Source organism: Anser anser (genome assembly GCF_964211835.1).
Source record: "Anser anser genome assembly, chromosome: 4".
Classification (NCBI taxonomy): Eukaryota; Metazoa; Chordata; class Aves; order Anseriformes; family Anatidae; genus Anser; species Anser anser.
Genome location: NC_139724.1, coordinates 48,983,437 through 49,011,080, shown reverse-complemented (window position 1 = coordinate 49,011,080; position 27,644 = coordinate 48,983,437). Strand labels below are relative to the sequence as shown.

At 40.8% G+C, this 27,644-nt stretch overlaps 1 protein-coding gene across 3 annotated transcripts in view; it reads right to left on the bottom strand.

Annotated features, from left to right (window-relative positions):
* The window catches only part of ADAMTS3 (ADAM metallopeptidase with thrombospondin type 1 motif 3), a 159,128-nt gene that overhangs the window by 64,164 nt on the left and 67,320 nt on the right, over positions 1 to 27,644 (bottom strand). For all 3 annotated transcript variants that reach the window (XM_083836119.1, XM_083836120.1, XM_083836118.1), the window contains one exon: positions 18,505 to 18,661. In XM_083836119.1, the coding sequence (XP_083692245.1) occupies positions 18,505 to 18,655 (151 nt within the window). In that variant the 5' untranslated portion in view covers positions 18,656 to 18,661. The remainder of the gene's footprint in view (positions 1 to 18,504; positions 18,662 to 27,644) is intronic.

Here is a 27,644-nt window from a genome sequence, read left to right as displayed (position 1 = left end):
ACTCTTACAAGGGCCATACAAATCTATACTGGGAGCTGCACACATCAAGATATTCATTTATACCTGGACAAGGTAATAGACAGTAAGACAATGCAGTTTTCTGATTACTAAAGCAGTCACATCTAAAGCTAAATGAAGAACTTGCATGGATTGCAAAATACAGAGTTATTAGGAAATGCTGACAGCTGAGAATACACTCAGTGAAACATACACATGCAGTGTCATTACCTATGGTGTCTCAGAAAAGGGACGCTAAACCCAATGCATAGAGTTCTCAGAAAATGATTTTTTTCAACTGAGAAGGTGAAAAGGCACCAATTGTTACAAAAAGGCACAGAAGCAAACCACGATGCCACTGCACAAACCCACAACATGCCCACACCGTGGGCACTGCACACAGTCCATCTGTACTGCCATCTCCAGGGGTGAAAAGCTGTGAAGAAGTGACAGCAGCAGCCGCAGGTAAGGAACTGCTTGCAAACTGTGAGATAAACTAAAATATTTTCCTCTGGACTGGTAAAGAGATAATGAGGAGCGATAAGCAAGATCAATATGATAATATTCTCCTAACACAAGAAATCGGATGGATCAAATAAAATGGACAGGTAGCAGGGTTAAAATGAGCAAAAGTGCTCCACAGCATCTAACTGAATTGTTCAAGTCATTGTTGCAGGAAAAGGTCAGAAAGAATTAAACAAATGAAGGTAGGAACGATCCAGGGGTGGCTGGCATATACGGCGCCCTGGAAAACCTAACACTGCTGAAGGATCCGAGGATGGCTTCATCTAAATGCTGTTCCTATGCACTGTCTTTCCATCAGCTCCTGGCCAATGTCACGGACAGGTTACTGAACTGAACAGCTCTTTAACTCTGGATGGACAATCTTATGTTCCTGTAAATACATGATTCAGTGTATGTTACTGTATCACCGTGAAAGCCCAGCTTCATCAATGTTTTCCAGTGGTAGCCACTACAGTTCAGGAGTTCTTCCCTATTAAGCAAAAAAAGAAAGGAATTTTTTATGTTAATTCAGACTTCTTAGGCTTTAAAAATGAAGGAAGGGCAGCTCGAGACAGAACTCTGGGTTTACAAGGAGCATTACATCTGATGAACAGCTGTGAATGAACCTGGCATGGCAAAGATTCAAGAATACAACTACTTAGCTTTTTAAGTCCTATAGATAAAGCCAGTGAATAACCTGAGGGAGACAATGCTTTTCTCTACTGCTTCCTCCCTCTTCCCCCTCAAATGCCACAAATTTATTCTTTACGCAGGAACAAACATTAAGGCATCCTAACTATGTGGTATTAAAAAGCCTGGCCAAGAAACAGAGATTTGTTTTTTAGTGCCTATTGAATTTCTTTCACTACCAGCAATTAGCCTGGAGAAGGAAAGAGAATCCATCTGCTCGCTGCAGTGCTACTAAGAAGTTCCTAATAACGATGCAGATGTTTCCAAATAGAAAAGTGGATGGGATGCCCAGATGTCTTTCATTGTCATATTTTTCCAAGCAGCCTGACAAATTTCAGATGTAAAAAATAAATATGAACGATGAGTCTGTCTCGCCAGCAAAAATAAAAAGCATGTTTGACAAAAAAAGCAAACAAAGCAGATCTGAGGATGTCAGAGCTTCACCGGCCTCTGTCCAATTAAGTTAGCGCGTAATCACCCACTAAAACGTTGCGTGGCATTACGAGAACTGAACTGCCAGTCACTTTGATACCAGATTCTTTTAATTGATTTATCTCACCTTGTGTTCCCTATTAATGAGCAACTGTTAACTACAGGAAGACATTTTTTTTCCCTCTAGTAGTTAATGTTCTGGGCATCAGAAACTTGGAATCTCTCAAGTGCTGGAAGTAATGAAAATATATCATTATTCATTCTTGGCAGGGAAACTCTGCAAACTGATTAAGAAAGAGGACTTGAAACAAACTGAGAGTCAACCCCATGAAAGCAAATTGAGAAATACCATTAAAATAGCAAAGCACAGATACAAAGGCATCTGTCTGAAAATTCACTTGCGATTAGTGATAAAATAAATAAATAATAATAAAAAAAAAACATTTATTTGGCTTTGGAAGAACCTAAGCAGAACAGAGTTATACAGCATTAGCAAGGACAAATACTTATTGTAATTAATTACATAGTTTCTGGATAGTTAATGAACATTGGTTAAAACTGAGAGTTTAAAAAAAAACAACTAAAAAATCAGATAAATTATTCTGTGAACTGGGATTCTGTTTGCATCACAGCTCTAAGAAAGAAATCAAGGTTTTCTCTGAAAATCAACAAAAGCTCTGATGCTGTTAATTATACAACCTGTGATGATATTAAATATATTGTATTTACAACCCACCAAGCATACTGAGCATGCTTAAAGATATTTTTCAGGGATTTTTGCCACAGATCAAATTAAAGCAACTGACACACCTCAAAGTAATCTCAGTCTAGAAGTACCAGGTCAATTTTCCAGAAATGCCAAACTGAGCTTTGGTGAATAATAAAGGAAGCTTAAAACAGGTAACCAGGAGAAAACACCAGGTGAGAATGAAACACAATAAGGAAAATTTACAAGCATGCTATATCTGGCACCTGAAATTCGGATCAGCTCAGTACCAACACTGCTTCCATATGAAAAGGGTAATGTGTGTAAAGAGAGCAACAGACATTATTTACAATCTGGAGAAAATCAAGTGCGTGACATTTGACTCTTGCAAATACACGGGTGCAAAGGACCAAGTATTTTGGACGTGACGTATCAGGAAATGTTCAACAACATGATTTTTAAGTTAAGCTTGATATGTGTACTCAATGTTATGAGAAAACCTGGAAGATATTAATGTTGACTTTAACCCTTGAAAGCTCAGGAAGCAGTTTGACTTAACCTGAATACTTTTCCCCCTATGGCATGGAGTCTTCTTCCAAGCAGGAGGCAGCTTGCTAACCATCCTTGGCAGGTGTCCCCAGACTCTGCTAGCTCAGGTATTGCTGGCAGAGGCAGCAGCACCCAGCTCTGGCCTGGATGGTGCTCATGAATGATCAGCCTCGTGCAACCCAGCTTGGGTAGCTTGCGCATAAGGTTTTCAAGTAGGCTGTGGTACGCACACCACAGTTCATACACATAGATGAGGAAATAAAAAACTCCAGTTCTACTCCAGGATTGCTTCAGAAAGAACTGATCTTGCAGAAAAAAATGCTGAAGGCCTCCTTTCCATTCTAAGCAAGTTAAAGAAGATGCTTTATCATCAAATTACAGATACTTGAAAAAGCCAAATGAAAATCTACTTGCAACAACAGAAGCAGCAAAAGACACTAATTTCCAGCTGGACTTAGGAAGTCCAAGACCTATGTGAAAAATAGGGACAAAAAAGTATCAATTACTAAATGTGTTTTATATTCTAAGAAGGTAACATTGACTTGATTTAAAATGAGTTCTTTACGTTGTGTTTTCAACTGCTTTTAGTTGTGAACATCCTAAGTTCTCAAATTCTCAAAAAAATGATATTGTTACTTTCATGATTTTTTTCAGTGATCCAAAAATCTTCCCTATGGGAAAATCACTTCTTAACAACCTAAACTTCAAAAACATGTTAATAAAGTGGGAACTATGTTATTTATCCGAGCTTCTTTGGGAAACTGGCTTCTCTGGGACTCGTTCTTTGCTCTCCCCTGAGAAGCTTTCCAGGTTAACTCCCCCATGTTAAAACATGACAGTAAATGTCCCAATCACCCTGTCACTACGCAGCATTCAGTAGTGAGAGCAGAACAGCTCTAGGCAGCAGGGTGAAGACCAGATCCATACTTGAAGAAAACGAGCCTAGGCATGTCATTGCCAGTTCCTGCTATGAAAAGTTTGTGAAGAATCAGACTTTATTCAACTATCTGAAAGAGTAAGAGAGGGACAGAAGGACAGGCTTTGCCTCTGACAGAACAGTTGTTTTTTGTTGTTTTTTTTTTTTTCTTTAAGGGACAAACCACCTCAAAACCACAACTTCCTCAGGGCCAGTCATCATTCTTGGCAATGCTGGTCTTTTTTTTTTTCCTTCTTTCTTTACAGCAAGGACTGCGATATTCATCCACAGTGGTTCTCTCACGCCACTTTCATTTTTCCCAAGGAACCTCCTCAGCAGCAGCTGCTGTTCCCCAGAGCCTTCTCTAATCTACGTGCTTTGATCTCTCTTTCCCAAAAGGGCTGAGCTGCTGGGAGAGGCAGAGGTGATATGACTCAGCATGCCCTGCTGGACAAATGAGCCTTCGATTTTGAGAACATTTGCTCCCAGCGCTTCTGTACTGGGCTGCCAGGCAAGCCCTTAGCTGGAACTATTGTCGTCCTGCACATGCTGAGTAGCAGTCTGGCCAGTTTTGCATGGTAGCTGGACAGCGCCTCCTACATATCTGGTTCAAATTGGGCCCTAAAGGCTTTTCCTGAATCATTAGCTCATTCCCACTTGGTCAATTGTTGCAAACACAAATGGTGGACTGCCGGAACCAACATCCTAAAAAATAAAATCCGTGAGTATCTGCTTGTGTGGATCCTCTCAAATAGAAGGATAACACTTTGCACAAATTTGAAACACATTCCAGAAGAGATGGAATCAAAGGAAACAGTATCTACTACATCGGTAAACTATTACCACCTTTACATGAAAGGTAAAAACAAGCCCGAAAACTTCACACCAACATGATTGATAAGATGCTCCAGGGCAGGAAACAGCCACAAACCTGTCTCTGACCGTCACACCATTCTTTGACTTTCGAAAATAATTAACAGAGTTACTACCTGTTCTTTAACATTACTAACAGATTTATCATTGAGGAAGTAAAAGCCCAACTACATTTTTTCCTGAACAAAAGCACTTTCTATTGCTTATTCCTACCATCAAGGCAACAAACAATCATGTTATATGGAGGTCTCAAATGCTTTTGAATACACAGGTCACACTAATTTGGACCACTGCATTTAATTCTGTAAGACAATTTCATTAACACAGGACTGTGGCAAATGATAACCCTTTTTAGCTTAGCTGCTCCACGATTCACAGTCTACTGGCAGCCTTTACAAAGACACGAGCAGAATTTCTCCTGCTGTCTATTAGGATAAAATCAGCAAGCAAAAACAAAGCTTTATTCAGGAAAAATCTAAAATCTGTTCTGTTCCTGCAGCAAGTAAAAAGAGCCAGGATCCGTCCAATTTTAGCAATAGCTGATCAGTTCCCAAGCAGAAACAGACACCAGAGCAGCTGTCTATGCATTAAAGTGAAGAAAGAGCAGAAACAAGGTTTTGAAGTCACCATTGGATCTACGGAACTGTTTGAAGTGGATGAGCAGGTGCACCACCTCGTACTTAGATAACTAGGCTTTAATACACAGCATGTTCTCTATACGCTTTCTTGTAAAAGAAGGTGGGGAGAAAAAGAGCATGTAAAGGTACACAAAAGGCCTAGGTTACATTAAGACATGTTTAAGAACTGAGCAAGATTTTTTTGGCAGTGCGCCTGTCCCAACACACACACCAGAGAACAGTGTGTCGGAGAAGCACATGTGAGTCCTCCACACTTCCCCTGCTCCCAGAGCACAACTGATGTCAAACTGGCCCCGCAGTACTTCGTCTGTCCTTTTGTTTGGCCCAGCTAAACGAGCCCCTCAGTGCAGCCCATACCCACATCGCACCATTCCCTGCTCTCCCTGGAGGATAAAAGTGCATGAATCCAAGTATATCCAGGTACCTGGTTAGGTAGGCCAGGCAGAAATATGGGAGAAGAAGGAAAATCTTACTATTCCTTGCCACCTGATGGACTGAGTTGTTTGCCATTAACAACAGAAGTGAGAGCTTTTCCTTGTACAAGTCATGCATGAGCAAATATTTGAGTATGAGAAAGGCCTCTGAACTGTGTCATGTGCTGAGCCCTGCACAATTATTCTTCCTCGACTTACAGAGGGTGATAAGAAAGACAAGGTCAGAAAAGTGAGTGTCAACTCTACCTTCATTAGTCTCAGGAGTCATTTAGCTACTTTATCCTGGCCTGGGATAAACCTGCTCTCTGGCATGCGTGTCACTAACTTTGCAGCTAAAGCAGCCTGCGTTTTATCTGTGGGAAGTGCTGAGATTCCAAAGGATACAAACAGCCCCACCGAGACATACCAGAGCCTTTAGTTGCATCTCTCCAGAAATGTTCTCATTTTTCCAGGGAATTTTTAAAAAATGGCACTGCCAGTCATACTAGAAAGGAAGACGCACAAACAGAAAGCTTTCCTTAGCTATTCCTAACAGCACAAGCCAATAAACCTCTTCCTCACGCACCATGCTTTCTTCCCAAACCACACAGTATTTGACAGAGTCTAACCCAGATTTCCCACAGGTCAGCCCCTCCCTGTCATTACTGCAGGAGAAGCCAACTTCCCTCAGATAGCAATTTTCTCTTTTCCAACTCAAACTGCAGACTCAGATTTGTGTGTCTTTCAGTAACCTCCAGAATCCTATCTTGACATTCTTATCCCATGTTATTGGAATACTCAGAAGAATTATTAGACAAGGCATTCTGGAAAAAAAAAAAAAACAGTTTTCACAGCAAACAACAGCTGGGTCACGCTGTTAGTTTGCTATGTTTTACTATTGCATTTTGGAAAGATTTACGCATTTCTGTAAACCAGAAATGGATCTGAAGAAACTCAGTCCACTGGGAGCAAAATTAACTGCAAGGATGTTCTCACGTTAGTCGTTTTTGTGCGCATTCCGATCAGCTTCAGTTGCCCAATGCTGTGTCACCCCGCATAAGACAAACAAGATTACTTACTCATCTACATAGCGCTTTAGAAGAACAAACAGAAGCATTCAGTGAACTCTGAAGGGCATCGATGCTAAACATACAATACTGCAAGAGTTACTGCGCTCGAACGCCATGTGGCCCTCACAAAGGAAAAGTTCTACTGAAAGGAGGAGGAGCAGGGAGCATCGGCTGCCAGCCAGTCTCTGGGAGCATCCAAATTGCTCAAAGTACACCTGAGATCAGCTTTCCTTCTTATCTAACATAAACCAAGCATGACAATGTAATATCCAGAAATTTTTGGAGATTTTAACTGAAGTTGCCTAGTTTCCCCTAGGTTTGGATTCTTACTTACGTCTGCATTTCTAAAATCTTTGCAGAATATACTGAGGAACAAACCAGCTGACATGAGATATCTCACAATGGAAAAAAATGCCATAACTCCATAAACTTCAGGGGGAAAAAATCCAGCGCTGGTCATGTGGTATGAAAAGTACAATTTTGTATTGTACTACAAACTGCTATATTCTCATTATTTGTCCCATAAAAGACATAGGCTGAAAAATCAACCTGCAGAACGCAGACTGATTAAAAAAAGAGCATTTCCTTTGGGTGAAGGAGAGGGTCTTGGTGCTTTCATAGTATCCCATTTCAGTACTAAATTTGTATGATGCACATGTAAAACACATAAACAAGCATAAGCCCCCGCGAGCTGTAGGAGGATTCATTTCCTCATGTTCCTGACCTCTAATTCACATAAACTCATCCTGATAAGGCAGCCCTTCTGCTTCCAATTAGCGTGTTTTCTCAGGCAAGGACTGTCCTGGTACATACGCTGAGGTTCAGCAAAGCTCCTCCTTTTTAACCCAGTTGAAGAGCTCGAGGTGAGCGGAGCTGGGGAAGGGCAGATGACTGGCCAGAGCTGGCAGAACAAATCCCGCACACACCACTGGGTAGCCCAACCCTCGCCCTCCTGCTCTCATTGCTATCTTACCCAGCCAATTTCAAAGCATTTTTAACTCTCCCAGGTGCATCTTTCTTATCAAACTCAATCGAAACAAGCTACTTTGCATCTGAACTAGAGAACTCGGTTCTGCAGTGCTGTCCAGCATTTAGAGTTTATCTATATTAATATTATCCTTCCCTTCCTAAGGGTGGTCCTTACTTTGGTGTGACTCCACCTTAGAACTTGCTGTGAGAATATCATCTGTAATCCAAACAGGCTCCCCTCACATGGGAACTGTTGTTTAGAGAATATTTAAAAAATTCTGCTGCCCGTTACCACCACCATTTGTCAAATGTTATCTTCTTCCTGTGTAATTTGGGTGCATGTGTAATTTTTATTGGGAAGCTGCACAAGCCTTGGAATGGCTGCATGTACTGATCTTTCTCTTTTTTTCATTTTTCCCTTCATACAGATTTGTGTGTGCTTTACTATTCTGGCTTTGGGTGCCTGTGGTGGGAATCAAGCCTTTATCCTTGGTTTTAAGAATAATTTTCCTTTGTTATTGCCAAGAACTGAAGACGACTTAAACAGATGGATGTCCCTACTCCCATCATCAGGAGGTAAGCGTAACCTCCCTCATAGAGACTGAGTATATAAGTCACTTTCTAGCACCTTTTGATCCATTCCTGCTCAAGATTTTCTTTCTCAAAGTTTTACAAGCTTCTATTCAGCTCTGAAAAGTCTGGGTTTTCTTTCACTCATACACATTTCAGAGCAAACAGGATCAAGCCTGCACAGCAGAGACCAGGGATCATATAACTATTTATAATTTTCTTAATTATCTTGCTACCTTGAAAGGTCTCTTTCCCCAAGCTGTGCGTGGCAGTGAGCCTCTTTGTCACAGCCTTGCTGACAAGCAGAACGGCAGCTCTAAAGCAGTGCACTTAATTAATATAATTTCTTGAATGTACCTGGAATACAATTTCAATACATCTCACTACATCTTATCAATCTTTAAAAAATGAGGAAAAATATTTATAGTACACGTTTCTATTCCTAGCTTTGCCACAAATCTCCTGTTTGGTTACAGCAGATAATTTTCTCTGCAAGTTAGTTACTACCTACAAACTCTTTTCATCCCTGCTAATATATCATTATAATTCAAGCAAATGCTTTATGTATATTAACAGAACCTTTATTGTATAGCAATTGTTAAATCAATTTTGAAAAGGCAAGGCTGGATGGTGACTATACCAGGAAACATCCAGCTACCTCACTGCGTACTGAACTTCTAGACACAGTGATAATTTCTTCTCAAAAACTTGTTGTTGGATGACAGGTCGCGAATATTAGTCATAATTAGGGAAACTCCGATTAGATATTAGGGGAAAAAATTGTAACAAGGGTAATCAAACACTGGAACAGGGGCCTGGAAAGGTTTTGGCATCTCCGTCCTGGGAGATATTTAAAAAAAAAAAAAAAAAGAAAGAAACAATTGCTGAGCTGCTGTGCTTTGATCCTATGAACTTTTGAGCTACAGAGGAGAAACAGATAAATGCACCAGGGGAACTGAGAGGCATCTAATGCACAGCCTACAAACAAGCACCTTAATTTTCCTCCATTCACATCACAAACTTTGGATTTTCACCTAAAGCAAGAATTGGTTTTTTGTTTGTTTGGTTTTTTTTTGTTTGTTTTGTTTTTTTTTGTTTGTTTGTTTGTTTGTTTTGAAGCTAGGTGTACATAGCCTGCACACATGAAGACAAGAGTGTTCATCGCTGAACTCTGGCAACTAGATGCTAAATTGCAGTGCCCACCACATTAGTGGAAATACACAAAGTCCACTAACTCAGTCTGAGAGGAAAAACATCTCACTAACTCAACTCTGCACCCAATTGTCTGGTTTCCCTACGTGTCTCTGATGACAGATACCATTAAAAAAGAGGAAAAAACAGGAAATACTAAATCCAAGACACTTTCCAAGAACAAGATGAATCCTAAATTCCATCTGAGGACAAGTGGGCCAAGCCCAACTGTGAACCTTGAGGGCATAGAAAGCAGGTCTGAAGCCTAATCACGGGCTAGACACCCATACCTCAGTATGAAAGCATACAGAGGATGGACATCCTGGGTCATATTCGCCAGGAGCATTCTGGGTTGAGACCAAAGCAATGGTGGCCCTGTAGAACCCAGTAATACACTCAGCTTCTTGGTTGTATTTGCACTTAGCAGTTGACTCCACATTTATACCGACACTTATATCCATGCAAGTGAGGTTAAATCTAGTTCAGGTTATGCTTAAGCAGGATGAGACTACACTTCTGTCTGCAGTGCAAACACACCCACTCAAACCCTTGGAGAGGGCTCTAATTCCATTGCAGTCAAAGATATTACTTGTCTACTTCTATTTCTAGATGTGCTTGATGCTTTTTTCATTATTTTTCCTCCCACTCTTCCTCCTCCATAGATCCTCTCTCTTTTTTCCCCATGTATTGTATATGCATCCATCACCATTACTCATTTTCCTTTGTACCACACTGTGCTGCTCCTGTTTGAAAAACTACTTTGTTGACTACTTTCCCTTTGATTAAGCCAACTGTTACCTGAGCAGTTCTGGATAAAGAGAAAGGATGTCTTCAGATGAAGATATACAGAGGTTATTGCCACCAATACCACTTACAGAAGAATGCTTATATGGTAACATGTTACAAAATGTGTTGTACTAAGTCTCCACAGAAATCAGTTCCATCTTTCCCATTATTGTGCTACAAGCTTGTGTTGTGTGCTGTGCGGTATCTAAAATATCCTCCATCAGAACACAGGTCATGAGAAATTCTGCTGAGAAAGGCTTCAGACACCTTCTGGCACAACAATGGTTCTAAGAAATACTAATGTGCCTGGGGAAGTGCTCAGGGAGGTCTCTGAAGCAAGCAATAGTCTTCCTATTCTTCTACCTTCTTTTCCAGGGTTTCATTCCCCGGCAACCAGGAGCAATTCCCAAATCATTTCTTCCTCCTACATGTTTCCCACCTGGGACAAAGACACTTGAACCCAGTGCCATGGCAACCCCATCAGCCACACAAGCACTTTGGTTCTTTAGGGAAAATGAAAATTCTGAAAGGAAGCTGGGAGATAAAGGCTCCTATTCCTTGTTTCCCACTGTTAGGAAGTAATTACAAAAATACTTTAATCTGAAGTGCTCTCTGGGTGAATAGGTTGTCATTTAAAAAAAATACTACAATGTGAAGGGGAAAATAAAATTGGAAAACTTTGAGTACATTAACATGCTGTGTAAATTCCAAGCTAAAAGGTTGGTTGTCATCATTATACTATATGAAAAGAAAGTGCATGGAAAAAATAAATGAATGAACAGGAGGAAAGATAAATCAAACTCTTTGTGATCAGCTCAAGTAGAATATGATCCAAAACCTGCCTCATCAGCCCACTGACGTAAATCTGAGTCTTCTCACTGACTCCACTGGACTTGGATCAGGCTTTTACATTTTTGAGAAATACGATTTGGATTTTATTTTTACCATAATCCTGATCCTGATTCAGAAGAGCTTGCAAAGAAGGCCTCCTGTGTGCAAATTTGATTCTAGCTCTTCAGTTCTTTGCTTGTTTCTATTGTTTCTTGAATGCTTTCAAGGAACAAGGTTAATGATCGCACATCTCGGTGATGTTTGTCAGCTTATTAACAAAGGAAGACAGATTCTTTTCATCCCGTCCAGACAGAATGATATCATTATTATGTTTTCAAAGCCTTCCAGCTCAGGCCTGTCCAGAGAGCATTTCTTTCCATTCCTAAGTGAAACAGTATTTTGGTGATAAAATCTTAAAAGATTTATTTAAATAACGTTTTAACATGACAGTCTCATATATTCTTGTTTTTTTTTTGTTTGTTTGTTTTGTGTGCATAGCTTGCTCTCTCTCTGTCCCCCCGAACCTCCACCCCCCTACATAGAATCTTTTTATCTTTGTTTATTTTTGCCCTTAAGTGTTTTTTCTTTAACAGACATTATTTGGGAATAACACTCATGACGTGAACACTGATCTTGAGTACCTGTAGTATTCAACTAAAATGAGAATCACAGATGTTCAGTATCTTTAGGATCAAGACTTATATTACTGGGGAAGTGGAGCTTACAAAATGTCATCCCAGGGCAATCTAATATGGAAAAGCCGTTAGGAGACAATCAGGCATATTTACACCCATGAAGAACTCTAGAGATCATCCTGTTCTATGATAGGATTTCCAGACTATACCTAACCAGACGCTCATCTCAAATGCTTAAAAACAAACTTCAAGTGCCTTTAAAAAAAGTTTCAGAAGCCGTACTCCCTCCTACTGGTCCAGCAGACTTCTTACTGAGCATCAGCACTCACACAGCAAGCAGAACATTTTCTGCTCCCCAGTGACCCTGCAGCGTAACCAAATGCTAGAGCAGAACGTGTGCTTGGTGGCATCCTGCAAACTACTGCCCCACAAGGTACGTCTGCATTAACCAAGTCACAGAGCTTTCCGTATGGCTCCTACAGTATATCAACTACTTAAGTATTTTCAGAAACAGTGTGGAGCTTTGCACAAATCACCTTCAAGATAAAGTACCAGACATGGATAATGCCAAAGTAGCAATATTTAGGAACGGAATTATTCTCTAAGCAGCTCGTTCATTTCAACCTAAGAGTAACTGGTAAGTTAAAGATGGTGACCCATGATAGCTCAAACTAGGAGCTGCCCCTTTTTCCACCTGCCAGACTAATGGATGGTCAGAGGCTGCTGGCTGTGGAAATCATACCTCTTTTTCCCTTTGTTCATCTATCTCATTTTCTAAAGCCGAAAAGATTCATTACGATTCTGGGCTATAAAGTCCCCACTGTCAATAAATGCATTTCTGGGATGCCTTTTTCCCCTAGCACAAGTGAGAGGAAAACATGCTGCATTAGCTGGAAATTTCTGTGAAACTCAGAAATCCACATATTCCTTCTAAGCCTAATGAGGAGGTCCTCTGTAGTCTCAGCAGCCTGTCTCAACTCATTGTCACTAGCTGTAAGCATATACTTCTTCATTCATATTCTGCTACCAGGTGCACGGTGGTTGATTCTACCTCCCTTCTGAACACAGATACAAATTTTCAGTCATTTTCTCAAATTCAAACAAAAAAAAACAGGACAGTACATGTATTCTGCATATATGGTATGGAAATTCTTGTTCCAGGTCATGACTACATTAAACATTATGAGCTGACCAGTTTATACACGGTTTTCTGTGTAACTCATCTGACCCAGTTGTTCGCAAGGAAGAATAATCAAGCCTCTTTCCTATTCCCAGGGGAGAAATCCGCTTGATGTTTCTTGATGCTGTATCACATCCTCCCATGTTAAAGTGGTTTTCAATGGCTGGGACTTCCCGGGGGAGGCCTTGGCTACCATCCTGCTGAAGAGGAAGAGCTTCCGCTGTCCAACAGCACTAACTAGAATTAACTGGCTCAGAATTTCAAACCAGCAAACTGGCGCACCCAGTGCAGTGGAGACTACAGGTACCAATTCATTTTGATTTTTTTTTGTACTCATCTTAACATGAACTGTTGGGGTCATTCTACTAACTTGCACGTAGGTGCCTTCATTGCCCCACGTTAGCAGAAGGAAGATCAGGTTCTGAGAAATACAGCAGGACAAAACCCATTGAATTAGCAGACAGATTATCCATGAAATAAAAATTAACACTCCGTGAAATAAAAATAATCACTCCTGCCACCAGGCTGTCAAAAAATGGAGAAATTATTCACATTTCCCTGATATCACAGGGTGAGGGTGTAGGCAGATGGGGCATTTTCTAAGCATACAACAACAACAAAACCTGCCTGCCATATGGCAGATAAACATCATTCTTTAAACCTGTGAGTTAATGCAGTGAATTGAAAACAGTCTTTCCACAAAGCAAATGATGAAAACAACACAGTGGTGCACACCAGACGTCATTCGCTAAAGAGGCTATAGATAGCCATGGATACGGTAAGTTGGAATCAGCACAGGGTGCTGCTTCGAGGGTAAGATTACTTTGCTGCATAAGGGGGAAGGCTACCCCACAGTATCCAATAGCTTGAGGCATCCTAATATCTTCTCCAGAAAGCCAGATTTATGGTTCCCTCCTTTCCAAGAAAGCTCACTGAATTTTTATCACAAATAACTGCAATAAAAACAGGAAAGAGAGGTAGACAGATCATATATGTCTATCTGTTTATATGAGGACACAGTACGCGAACTGGTAAAAACTCCACTACATTGCGATCACTGCTAATATCTTGATCTTAAGCTGGTAATATTCTTGACTTAGAATTCCTAATCTCATTCTATCTGTTTTTGAAAAACCGTCCAACAAATTCCCAAATGTTATAAAATCCTGCAGGAATACCAGATGTCCTGTGAGACTGAAAGCCTCTTCTGTATAGCTGGGGTTGAAAGCTTTTATGGTAATGGTATCTTGCAAATAAAACTGACTTCTTTTAGAGGGAACACAATGCAGTATATCCTATTTCATTGTGGTAGAGGGATTTTACACAACGTTTCCCGCTTCACTGATAACAACAATTTTATGTACTTTTTCATCTTAATATCTAGTTTGTTGAGTCATCTGTCATCTATTACTAAAAACTTGGACTCTTGTCTGTGTTGGCTAAAGACGTGGCTGAACTTCTAAACCGCCAGCAGACTGTACTTTTCATTTCTGCCTCTGGCCTGAGTGGAGGACAGGGGCAGGAGAGATCGAGAAGAATTTTCATGAATCTGTATGAGCTAGACTGATTAAGCACGGCTGTTTCACAGTGGCATAATATGCAGATGTACTTCCTGAACTCAAATGTGCATAAAAGCTCTAAGCTGTCAAAAGTAAGTGAGAAAGATTTCCCGTGAACTTGAGTAATGTTTACTATTTATTTAGTTAGAAGAGCTGCTACATTAACCAATCATGTGGGCCACACATTTCCTCAGGCTCCACAGGCTTCAGCAGCTTGCTTTTACCTTGGTATTTGCATCTCAAAAAAGCATTTTGAAGACATAAGGGTAAAGCCAATATAACTTACTGCTTTCTTGTGCCTACTCTCTGCCAAGACGGAACTACGAAACAACAGTACAGGCAAGGCTCCAGTTTACCTTATATAACTAAGGATAATAGTGTAATAAGGATCAGTCTTGGCCCTATTGGGAATAGTCAGTAACTGCGTATAGCTAGTAATTCTGAAAGGTGGTTAAAAGCAGAGAAATAATTCCAGCCAAAAAGAAACCAGGAGGGAAAATTAGGCAGCCTCCATCTAACATCTTTCAGTGAAAACCAGGAAAGATTGGACAGACTTGCAGTTTTCACAGCAGACTGGACAGTGGCTTACATCCTGGCACCATGGAAAGGAAACCTTTAGACAGATCTGAAAATTACAGATCAGTGGAAGCTCACCTCTAGAAGAAAACTTATTTAACACATAAGAAACCGTCTCGGGAGAAAGTTCAAGATACCAACAGCAACCGAAACACCTACAGCATTCTCACAAAAGCCCAGGCATGTCATTCTCTTTTCTATGCCAGGATTAGCAAGGGAGCCAGTGTTCTTATACATGGACTATCGAGAGGTTCTCTGACCACTTTGGATCTGCAAATGAGCTGTGTTGGAAGTACATTGAACTGTCTGGCAGGGCAAAAATCAAGGGGAGTTTTTCTGTGTATATTACCTATTAGAAAGGAGGCTAAAAGTCTACTGTAAAGACACTTTACCAATACTTGCAAGCTTGTTCTAGCTCACAGGGACAGATAAGGACATGATGTTTTCAGTCAGCTCACAGTAAAGGAATTGATCAGCAAAACTGACATTGTGGTGGATTCTGTACATATGGAAACTAAGAAGTCCATATAACATTGGTTCTTTGGTAGTGGAAATTCTTTCGTGTTAGGTCAAGTGTTACCTCAGAATATAACTTTTTGGAATGGAATAGTCTGGGTGTCTTAGAGGAACAAAGCTCTTTTTAAAATATTTTAAAATAGATCTGCTATAAGGCACCCCCCCCGCTTTTCCTACCCCAATAAGCTGCATGTTCTACAGGACCGGACCATACCTTGGCATCACCAGGCACTTTCACCTAGGTATAGTTACGTGTGTGAGTCATCCAGGAATCTGTGGCTGTTACTTCTAGGAACTTCAAATTCAAAACACATCAATCAACAAGTCACTTGCAAACACAGTGGGCGAACAAAACAGTTTTCCTTGGTTTTGCATTACAAATTATAGGAGAAAGGAGAGGGAAGAGAGTATCTTGCAGATGGCCAGGAAGCAAACGCTAATATATCAGTCACAGAAAGAATGACAAAGCGATAGCTTTGGTGGAGCTCCCTCATCAGACGACTTTGCATCAGGCAAGCTGAAATACAGAAGCATTTGTGTAGTACATCAGTAAAGCACCTACCAGAATTTACCACGAACACAGACTGCTGGATCATACCATAATCGAAGGTTTCAGCTTGTTCATTTTTGCCAGGAGTGAACAAGTTGGTAGCCCAGGATCTGCACTGCCCAGCTCCCTACAGCACCAACCAGGCTTCAGAGTGCTCCCAGAAACATCACGCTGCACTCAGCTACTTCAGTACAAGACTGACAAGCCTTGTACCCCAGTGGCAGACACAAGCAACTCTTCTCTCCTATCCTCCATTTCCATTTAAAGCAAAAAGCTGTACCTTTTTCAGAATCGTCTGGTGGCATAGCAAGTTCCCGTAGTCTGGGAAGCATGTCTATGTATCTTGATCAAGTTCTGCTTCATTTCATGATGCTCCTTTTTCACTGAATGCCCTCCAGATATCCACATCTGCCTTTGTGGTTCTTGGTTCCCCTTGCCAAGAAAGGCTCTATTATGTACTGCATAGATCTTTTCCAGACAAATGCTAAAATAACAACGCTCAGCATCATAGAAACAGATCTCCTTTGCCAAAGGATGGAATAAAGTGATCTACAAGAAACAGCCTGAACTTCTTGATCACCAAGAAATCAGATACAGACACAAGGCTTTGACACTAACTAAGAGGATCACGACTAGTCGCAAAAAGGTAGCTGCTGTTCTTAAGTGCTCCCACTGACCAAACAGAAGAAAATGCAAAAAACAGAAAGCATTAAGACTCTCAAGACACTGACTGCATGCCAAACAACATTCAGAGACTCTCAGGCAGGACTCAGCATTCACTGTCTCCTTAATCTACATATATTATGAATTGCAATTTACAAATTCTTCCACGGAGCTGTGAATACTTTGCCTCGGCTATCATGTGTTCCTGCTAACCTTCCTCGTGTCATAGCTACCTGAAATTTGCAAAGGCTTCCATGAGTTCATATAAAGTCTGTGAGCACATGAAAAATGGTAGAGGAACAAGATGTTGTGTTGACCAAAGCACATCCAGAAGCTCCATCATCAAAAACATACTGTGGTGTGACCAGCCTGACTCCGCCAGCCTAACCGACAAGGTGGTTTCAAGGTAGAAACGTAGCACTGAACCCATTGTCACTACCATAAAAGCTTTTTTGGCATTGTTCAGTCAATCATATGACAGAGGTGCATGAGCTACATTTGAATGACCTCATTTGGGTACCAAAAGCAAAGTACCTTTGGCAGCACAGAGCTCAGAGTAAAGCTAGGTCGATTAGCCTGCATGGTACAGACTGCTGCTGGTCTCCGAGCCTGCTGTGATAGTGTCATGCCATACTGCTGTCAGCAGCGTGGTCTTGCCTTCTGATAAGGTAACAGAAGCGTGACAGGATTTTATTTGAAATGACTGGCAATTCCTACCTACTTTTTCAGAGACAGGACTGCAGAAACACACCAAATAATTTAAGCCCCTGAGGACTGACGATGAGGGAGTGCTAACTCCTCTCTGTTTAATGTTTGTATCTAGTTCTAATTCTGGTGTTGTACTTGTTCTCAAACCCTTTTAAGTTGCAAGAACATATGAACACAAGGAAGTACAAAGAGGAATCTAAGAAGCTGAGAGATGCTGAAAGAAGACAAACTGCTGAAAGGGAGAGGAGCTGCTCTTTAATCCATAGCATCCAGAAATTCAACATTTACTTCGCAATGCAATGGCTTGTAAGGATTTGTAGAATATTAAAAAGAAGGGAAAAAAACATGGAATGGATTGAACCACATGGTAATTATTCTCAGGTGGATCAACTATGTGACCTTTAAGACCCAGCAGAACTCTTGGATATGTCAAAGGATATATTCGATCAAGACAATTGCTTTCAAACTGTATTAATTGCAGCCAGTAGTAGTAGGAAAACAGTTACCAGTCATTGGCACAATTTAGCTATACTTGGAAATAAATAAGACCCAGATTTTAAACAGAAGTTGTATAGACAAGCAAGCCTTAATAACAACTTAGAATACTGAAGTCACGTGAGCATTTCTATTAACATGTCATGTCCCACAACACCATAACAAATTAGGCAGAGCTCAGACTTGTTTCAGCTGAAATCTGTACAAACTTTGGCTTAAGGAAGAAAAAAAAAAAAAAAAAAACCACAAGCATTTTGCAGCATTTCTTGAAGGGAACACCACATGGCTAGGTTCTGACCTCCTAGATGCATGCACAAGTACTGCTCTTGGCAGAGAAACTGTGTACCTGACACTGATGTCGTATTTCATCAAAATATTTAAACAGTGTCTTTTCAAACAGCTCAGTCAAAACTGCCTCTTTCAAAAGCTACAGTAGGCTACAGTTACCTGGAAGAGATTTGTAAACAAGCACACAGGTGTACTGTACCTTCTGTGTGGACATCGGGGAGCATATCAGCAGTGTGCTGCACTACAGCTGATCGCCTGTACACCATATGGATTCTTCCCTTTTCCTCTTCCATTTGTTTTCCTCTTTCCAAAGGCTCAATGAAGTATTCATCCTTATCAGTTCTTATCATTCCAGCCTGGTGAGGAAGAGAGAAAGCACACACATAGGTCATTTGAGAGCCCAAAGGCCTGGCCTGATGCTTTAAAAACAAATCTCAAGAGGAGTGAATTATAAAACACTCAGCATATTACTGTACTGTAAGAATCAAATTACTGCTGGGAACTTTGGTAGTTCCTCTGGACTCCTGGCCAGAGGCGATATCCTCTGCATTCTGATGCTGTTCATCTGCCTGAGGCCCATGTTCAAAGGCATTAAGTTAAAATCTTGTATGGGTATGAGACATTACCCCCTCAAAAACACAACCAAGACCAAAGTCACAGAGGAGTTTATCACTTGCACATTATACACAGTTAATTTGTAACCCATGTACAGTATGCTGAGCACTATGTGCTGCAAATCCTGAACTCATAAGTATTCTGAACCTCTCATGGCTCAGACCCTTCATTTTACTTCATTAAAATCAGTAGAAGCCATATGGTTTCCTACTTAAATGCATATTGCTCCGTCCTGTAACCATGTAGCCATTGATGATCCTTCAGACTATTTTCTTTTTATGTCTTCCGCCCGAAAAAGCTGTGCAACAGGTTTACAGAGAAGGCAGATTGATCCTGGTGATTACCACAATTACACTCATCAGAGTAGTCACACCTGCCTAAGTCCAGTCTAAGGGAAAAGAGACTCAAGCTCAGGAGGGAAAATTTCTTTGTCAGTATTTGAATATAAATCACAGTAAATAACGGAGAAGGAAATCTGGCAACACGCTCAAGGAAACAGTCACTTGGGAAACCCTTAGTGAAGGCCTTCAATTCTGAAGCTGCCTTTAAGAGCAGTAGGACCGCACTCCTTCCGACACAGCCAGTAAAAGTGGGAACATCACATAGGGTGAAAATCAGGTACAGAGTATTTGAAGACAGTGGAAAACACCAATGGGATACACATTTTGAGCAATCTGCAAGCTGTTTTCAAAGGGATTAACTTACAAAACATGAACCTGTATATAAAATGCAGCAGAGCAACTACTGACAAGCATTACCCATCTGGCCTTATTTTTATACAATGCTGTTCTCGCAAGGAGATTATATGGGGATGGCTCCCAGGGTACTTCTCCCTGATCCCCACCAGATCCTCCTGACAGGGGTGCCTGTCCCTTTGTCGAGGGAGCGGACAGGAAGAGACGATTCTGCAGCCCTGTCCCTGTCCATTTTGGCTCTTCCCTGCTGAGGGGCAGAGGAGGTGGCATTGAGGGCAGAGTGGGACTGCAGGGTGCCAGAGTCATTTTCTGCACAAACTTACATAATTTGTCAGATACAAGTAGACAGAATTATGAAACTATGTAACAGTGTATAAAAATGAATATTTTAATCAAGGTATTCAAAATGGCACAAATGGTATTGCACCACAAGCTTTACATGCTCCATGCTTTTTCTTACATCTGCGTACTTTTTCAGTTAATAAACTTCTTCAAATATTAGCTAAAGTGCATAAATCTAAATACTGTATTTTCCCTTTCTTTTCATTACATGAATAGCAATAAGAAGTGAGATCTTTGGTAGAAATAACTCAGGTTAGCATCACAAGTCATTTTTTCATGTAAGTACACATAATTAGACTGGGAATTAACAAGGCTCCTTAGCATGTTAATGGCTTATTTGCTTGGCATTTCTCTAAGCAGAACTAAGTTTTGTATGCACAGTTGCTATGTTACTGATATAAGACCTTATCTTGGCATAAAGACTTTTTGGTTAAAAAAAAAAAGAAGAAAAGAAGGAAAAAAGTGCTCTATGAAGCTGTTGCCTATGAGTTGAACATAGTTCTATCCGAAGTCCTCAGTGAGGAAGTGAAGCTTGGCTTCACTTTCCAGCTTTAATGTGTATGCTTCTTGTCTGTGTTAAATCTGCAGAGCCCACAATTATATTTTTGAGAATGGGTGTGCCTTTCTGTGAAAGGAATATAAGAATAATCTGCAAGCATCAAGTACAGTTTCCATTTTTACAACTCTCCATAAAACACACTGACAGACCTAAGACACTGCACCCCCCTTAAGCTCCAAGTCATTATCTACGCCTGAAAAGACTCCTACTAACTTCACAGATACTGGTAACCCTGCTGTATTAATATCAGATAGAAACAGTAGCTATTTTACAAGTCTAATTAGTAATTAATAAGAGAAGTACCCCAAGTGAACAACTTATTTCACCTAATCCTGCTAAACTAATCATGGTTCATGAGAAAAAAATGCAAACTGAAGAAGTATATATTTTGAGATTAACAGCACGCACAAAGATCCCTTTCCCTGCAAAGGCATCTGGCAGAAGAGACTAGCATCTAAATCTACAAAGCACAGGGCTGCTTGTTATCTGGCACAATTGCTGCAGCACACACCATTTTTCTGTAGAAGATGCAGCGCAGTCTCTTTTGCCTTGGCACATATCTGGAATCACACACAGGATCAGGTTGTGCCCCTTTTCCTAGCTAGATGCCGCTTCAATCAAAGGGTAGTGCATACCGACTTTCTTTTTTTAACCAGTTGTTAGAGATGAGTATTTATGCAGACAGATGGCTTATCTCTACCTGTTGTTCGGTCTCATAGAAGATGATAACTCCATTAATTTCCGTGGATTGGAACTTCTTTGAGGAGATTCAGGCCCACAATCACGAATAAACATGATGCAATTGCTCTGCAAAATTTGCAAATGGAGCTAAAAGGCCGGATTTCAGACTGGTCATCAGCAACGTGGGTTTCCTAGCGAACGATAACTCCCACAGATCCAGAGCAAGGCCAATGACCTGACCTCCAGTACAAGTCACAACCTCCCCCTGGCGCAGCAGGGAAGTTAATTAAAAATACACAGTGTCAAATGGCTCGCAGAGGCTGAAGGCAGCATACACAGACCATTTACCACATGCAGCGTTGTGCTTTTTGGAAGAACGGTGTTCCCCACAGTCCCAAGAGAGAAAGGAAGAATTACAGTGGAAAGCAGGCAATTGTGGCTTTGTCGTCAGAGGGCCAAACCTAAAGGGCTGAGGAAGGAAAACTGAATGTGGATTTTTTTTAAAAAAAAAAAAGTTATATTAGCAGGAACACACTTGGTTTTTATTCAACAACATAACTCACTGACTTTCTTCCTCATCCCTTCCACACTTCTCAGCCTTGTTTTATACTCTGCTTCATTTGCAGGTTTGATTTTTTATCACTTGTGTGAAAGTTCAATACGTTTTTTCATCTACTTTTGAATACAGAATTTACCCAGTTTTGAGATACTCACCCTTGCTATGTTTTACTACTACAACAAACAGTATAAATATTAACACGCTCTGTCTGACACTGAGTACATAGGAGTTAAAATTACTATAATGACGTTCTGTGTCCAACAGACAACACATTTTTATAAATAACCTTTTTTTTTTTTCCTTTCATTGGAAAATGAAATGTAGAACCAACAGGAACAGTTTTGGTGCATTTTAACAGCCTACACTCAAGTGTGAATGCAAAATCCAGCTTTCTTTCCCTTCTGTGTTTTTTTCTCCAAAATTTCATCAATAAAGAGTTTCAAGTTTTCCAAATGAATGGAGAAAGAGGGACATAAGCAGGTATTACATTTCCAAGTGAATCTTCACTGTAAACTCTACTGTCAACCCAGCATTTTCTTCCCTACCAGCCAGAAAAGCAAGCAGGTGTTTAGAGCACATATTTTTAAAGGCTCACTTGGAGAAAAGATTGTGGTGGATTTTCAAGAAAGAAGTATGTAGTGGAATTTTTTTTTCCACAAAAGCACATTTATGGAGCAATACAGGAAAGCACAGTCTGAAATCTTGGAATGCTATTAATTTTACTACTTTTTCTTACAAATTAGTAATGTTCAACATTTCCATCAACTGAAGGATGCAGTTGGAAATCTGTGCTTCTGTTAAGTTTATCTAGAACTGTCCTCACTAGTCTAAAAATGTGAAAACAAGAACACAACAAAGCTACCAAAAGCAAAAAGAAGCCTTTGTGGCACAGTGACTGAGAAGGCCTGGAAATAAACCCGCCTGTTCTCAGCACTACTTCAACCCTGACTGAGACTTGGGGAAGTGGATTAATTTCTCAGCCTTTTCCAGACACTTCTCCCACTTTTAAAAGGGCAGCAAATACCCCTCCACTGAAGGGTACTACAGGGGAAACGGGCTCAAGTTCTGTTTAGCACCTTCTCTGCACCCCCGCTGCTGCCTAATATCTATAACTTTGTCTTCAGCTGACTCCTGACCAGTAACCCACATCATCCCTGCAACTCTCCTCGCCGCCCTCCCCAGTCCAGAAGTAATGGTGCATAGCGAATCGAGGGAAAGCCTTTCTGCCGATTTAAGCAGATGCAGGAGCAGGTCCCATCTGAGTTCGTAATAAAAGGTGACTGGGAGCAAGGCCAAATCCAGTGTGGCACAGGCAGCCCACCCAGGAGGATTTCCCAGAGGACAGCAGAGGACGTGTTCTTACTGGAAGATCCTGATAAAACAAAACCTAGAAAACTGGGGGATTTTTTTCAAATGCAAAAAGACACAGACGATAATAATAAGGGAATTACAAATGATATAAAGCCTTGAGAAACTAGCCCACAAAGGCAGGTTAAATAAGGAGTCGCTGAGCCAAAATCAACAGCATTTAAGGGGGAACATGATTCTGTATAAATATGCATAGGGTATTAGCTGCAAGAGAGGAAAGAACCATTCATTCAGAGCAGTACAACAGAGAACTGTGGAGTGACCCTTAAGAATGGATACATTTAACTTCAATATTTGAGTAAACATTACGGGTGGGATTTTCAAAAGTATTTTAGGAAGTTAAATGCCCCATTTCTAGTGGTTTGCAAGGAGGGCAAGTCGTTTAATTCTCAGGTGTGTTTTGAAAAGCCCACCCTCAAATGTCAGAAAGTGAAAGCATTTGTTCAGCAAGGCAGCCGAGTCACAGTATCAGCCATTATCAAATCAAGTGTTCCTAATACTCGCTCCTGAGCGTTACCGGAGAGTAGGAAATGCTTTGAGTTGTTAAAACCTACAGAGCATTTATTTTACAAAATAAACCTGTGACAGTATCCCCATCCTACCTATCATTGCAGGGTGAATACCTAGAGGTCAGTTAATGCACTCACTTCTTGATGCCAGTCTCCACTGCCCACCTCTGTTCGCAAGTTGGTTCTTTTTTTCTTCTCATTGTCCTCATCTACTGGAGAAATGGTGTTTCCAAAAATGAAAGCCACAGCTTCTTTTTTTTTCATACAGATCCCTCTACAAAACACTCATTTGCCTAACTGCCCATGAAAAAAGTAGGACAAAAGTTATGTTACTGTAGTGCTAAGACCTCTATTGCTGTACTCATCAATAGTGTCTCACTGTTCCCATCTCCTGCCCTACCTGCATTGGTTCCCTGCTATCTCTCACTGAAATCTGTAAGTTCTTCCAAGCAGGAGTTACCTTCACGTGCTGTGTCACTACAGCGTCTAGCATGGAAGGATACCTGACCCATCAGTAGATGCTGATCTATACCAAATACACTACAGGCACGCTGTCAATAGGAAACAAGTATTACAACCATCTACGTATAAATGCTTGGAAAGAGCACAGAATCTTTAATGGGAAACACCAAACAACTGAAATGATTCAAGGAGTCCATGTTTAGAGCAGATCCAAGTAGGCATACTGTGTTACCAGCCTCCATCGGATCTTCTAACAGCTTCAGCACGTACTGCTTTCTTGCTAATGGAATTCCGAGTGCAGAGCATTTGGTGAACTGGGAATGTGAATGAAGGGAGGTCAGTACAAAGAGTCGGGCTCCAGGACAGTCAAGCACCAGTTCACAGATTTTCCTGGATCTCATACAGCAGTGGCCACCGTGGGCTCCAAGGGAAAGAGCAGGGAAAGCAAAACACAATGCGGTGCCTCTTCCCTAGAGCAACCCAGGAGCTTTGTAAGCAGGAACCCAGGCCTGGTGCAATACCCCGTGCTGCAGAAGGTGAGCGGTTCCCTGGTAGCAGCAGGGCCAACACAACCACAGCTATGCAGCGCTGGCCTGTCTGCACGCTCCTTCCAACTCCGTTTCCTTAGAGAGGCCACACCACTTAACCTAAGCAGCAAGGAACACTTAGAGGGGAGCAGGGTGACTGTACCATGCTGCTCATCAGAAAACACCAGTGTATTGATCACCGAGAGCGTGAGCAGAGGTTTCAGTGACCGAGTGTCACATAAACCCCTCCTGGGAAAGAGTTCACTCTTGCTTTTTCTCTACAAATCTCCAGCTAGACCAGCTATTGGCAGCACTCCCATCCAGCCATGCTCAGCAGAGACAGCTGACTCCTGAAGGACATAAACCTGCAAGCTTTAGGTTTCAATCAGAAGGGCTCAAAGTTGGGGAGAAAAAAAAAAAAAAACAAAAACAAACAAACAAACAAACAAACAAAAAGAAATATTAAAGGATACAACTGGGAGAAGTCTTCCATTTTTCAGTTTGGGCTGTAAAGGTTCAGGATGCATTTCCCGACACTGTCTGTAAATGAGTTGCTACTGGAAATAGAAGCCAGTAACACGGACATCTTCCTGCTCTGCTCTCGAGGAAGACATCTGGACACCAGCATCATGATCACCAGGAGCACTACATACTTTCAGCCTCAGGGGTTTTTGTGCCGCCCATTTTGATATCACTAACACCACATATTTTTAAGTAGAATGACAATGAATTATAGCTGAATTCAAACCAGTTTAACTATTTTTCCATTGACTTTAAAGACAGTGAATATGTAATACATTGATCACTTTCAGTGAAGAATGCTTTCATCCCCATGTTTTTGTGTTTTTACTATTATTTTCATCTACGTATCTACTTACCTTCACAATATTAGATTTCAGCTGTTATCTATATTTTGAAAACCCTGGAGTTGCATGCATTTTATCTAAGACATAATGAATCAGCCACAGCAAAGATAATATACCATTTATGTTCTTAACTTGCCCCTAGTGCCTTTGTACTATGCAGAAGTAATTTTTAAAATGTTGACATGATACTCTGGGGAACAGAGGCATTAATTAGCAGCTATTTCTCCTAGGCCACCTTTGAACAGTGAGGGAACTGAACGTATAAGGCTGCCTTAAGCAAGCCAGAAATACAATATTGAAGTATTTACAGATTGTGACATGGCTGCTCCCAGACCAATGTGGCATGCGTGGGAGTCAAGTGTAGAATAAGAGCACTGATATTGCCAAGCTGCTTTTGAAGGCTGTTCGCATTAGGTTTCTCTCTCCCCCTCTCCCTCTTTTCTTTCTCTTTCTCTCTCTTAAAAAAAAATATATATATACATATATATATATACATATTTTTTTTTTACTTAGGTGAGAAAGAAAAGATCACATTCTTAAATGTCCCTCTCAAGGACAGAGTATTTCTCACACTATACCTGCTCTCTGTGCTCCATTCAGACTTTTCTAACCAACTCCTTTGTCTCCAGGCTTGTTCCAGACTTAAAACCTCTATTTTTATTATAATTTTTTTTTTTTTGTCCTTTATCCCCTCCCTAGTGGAAGATAGGAGCAATAGGTAAGTATTCTTCTGGCAGTTAATTGGGATTACATCTTTAGTCAAAGTTTTTTGCCAGTTGAGGACAAACAGCACTGCATTGTATTGGATACACCAGGTCTAATAAGTTAGAGTTAGCTCTGGAGACTGGGTGCAAATACCTGTTCAGTGGTGCACTTGGTGCTAAAGTGGGTCTTCAGCAGATAAACATCAAATGCCACTCTCTTGTGATGATACTGAGTACACAAACACATGCCATGCTATGCTGACTAGCTTTGTATTCCTCTGTATGAGCTCACACTCCTTGATTAAATGCTTTATTGTCTGCTTTCAATTACTTTCACACAGAGTTTTGCGCTATACTGAATACAGTGAACAGAGAGATAAAATCCTTCCTGGTATCCTAAAATCAAATGTTTACCTACTCAGTGTAGCTTTCTCACCACTAACTATTATATAGGCTTTTAGCAAAATGGCAACTGCTCCAGCTGAATACACATTACAGACCTACTTTATCTGTACCCGAGGCATAAAACTTTGTGATCTAAAAAAGTCAGTCATCCAATATATAATTGATTACACTGCACCATGAGGGATACATGATCAATAGAGCTTCACTGCATTTTGCTACATAACAATCTTCATTTGTATTACAGGCATCTTTTATCCGGCTTAGGATACTTATACTCTCCTGTAATATAAAGAGCAACTTAGAAATACCACATACTGCGTCCGTAGTGTGAAGATTTCAAAGAGAAGAGATTAAAAGCTTACAAAATTGAATTTTACCATCATGTTCGAGGCCCTGCTTTCATCTCTAAATGGAGTGGGCTGTCAATAATAAAAGAAGCAGATTAAAAAGCAAGCTGGAGTTGCTCAGCAGAAGGAGGCTGCCTCTATGAAATCAGGCTGTGGTAATAGTCCTCGATAAGAAATGCTCAGACCATGAAGAAAAAGATCAGCCATAAGCACAGGGATCTGAGGATGCAAAAATCACCTTCCTTCTGGAGGAAAGTTCCAACTTTGGACCCTTCGGTAGCTTACAGTTGCAAATATGGAGTAACGAGAAGAGGCTACTCAGTTGGACTCTACCTAGGAGGGAAGTGGAAATGAGAAGGTAACAGCTCTCACTACAGCACACAGGGAAGCAGCCATGTGCAAAAGAGCGAGGACAGTTACCTTCCAGCCCAAGGACAGCTAAGAATTCAGCAGGAAAGGGGAAAACTACCTGCACAATCAGCTTCCCCTGTTTTTGGGGAGACCATGCTAAGGAGGATGACTCATCTGCTTGATTAAAAGAATAAGATCTAAATCCAATGTGAGGACATTTGTGGGGACATCAGGAAACACAGTGACGTGTTGTCTGTAAAAAGTATGATAGGACCTTTGGAGCCCACAACTGTTCAGATCAATTGTCATCTGAGTGCGAGCAAAGGGACTATTAACTACCCAAGGTCAG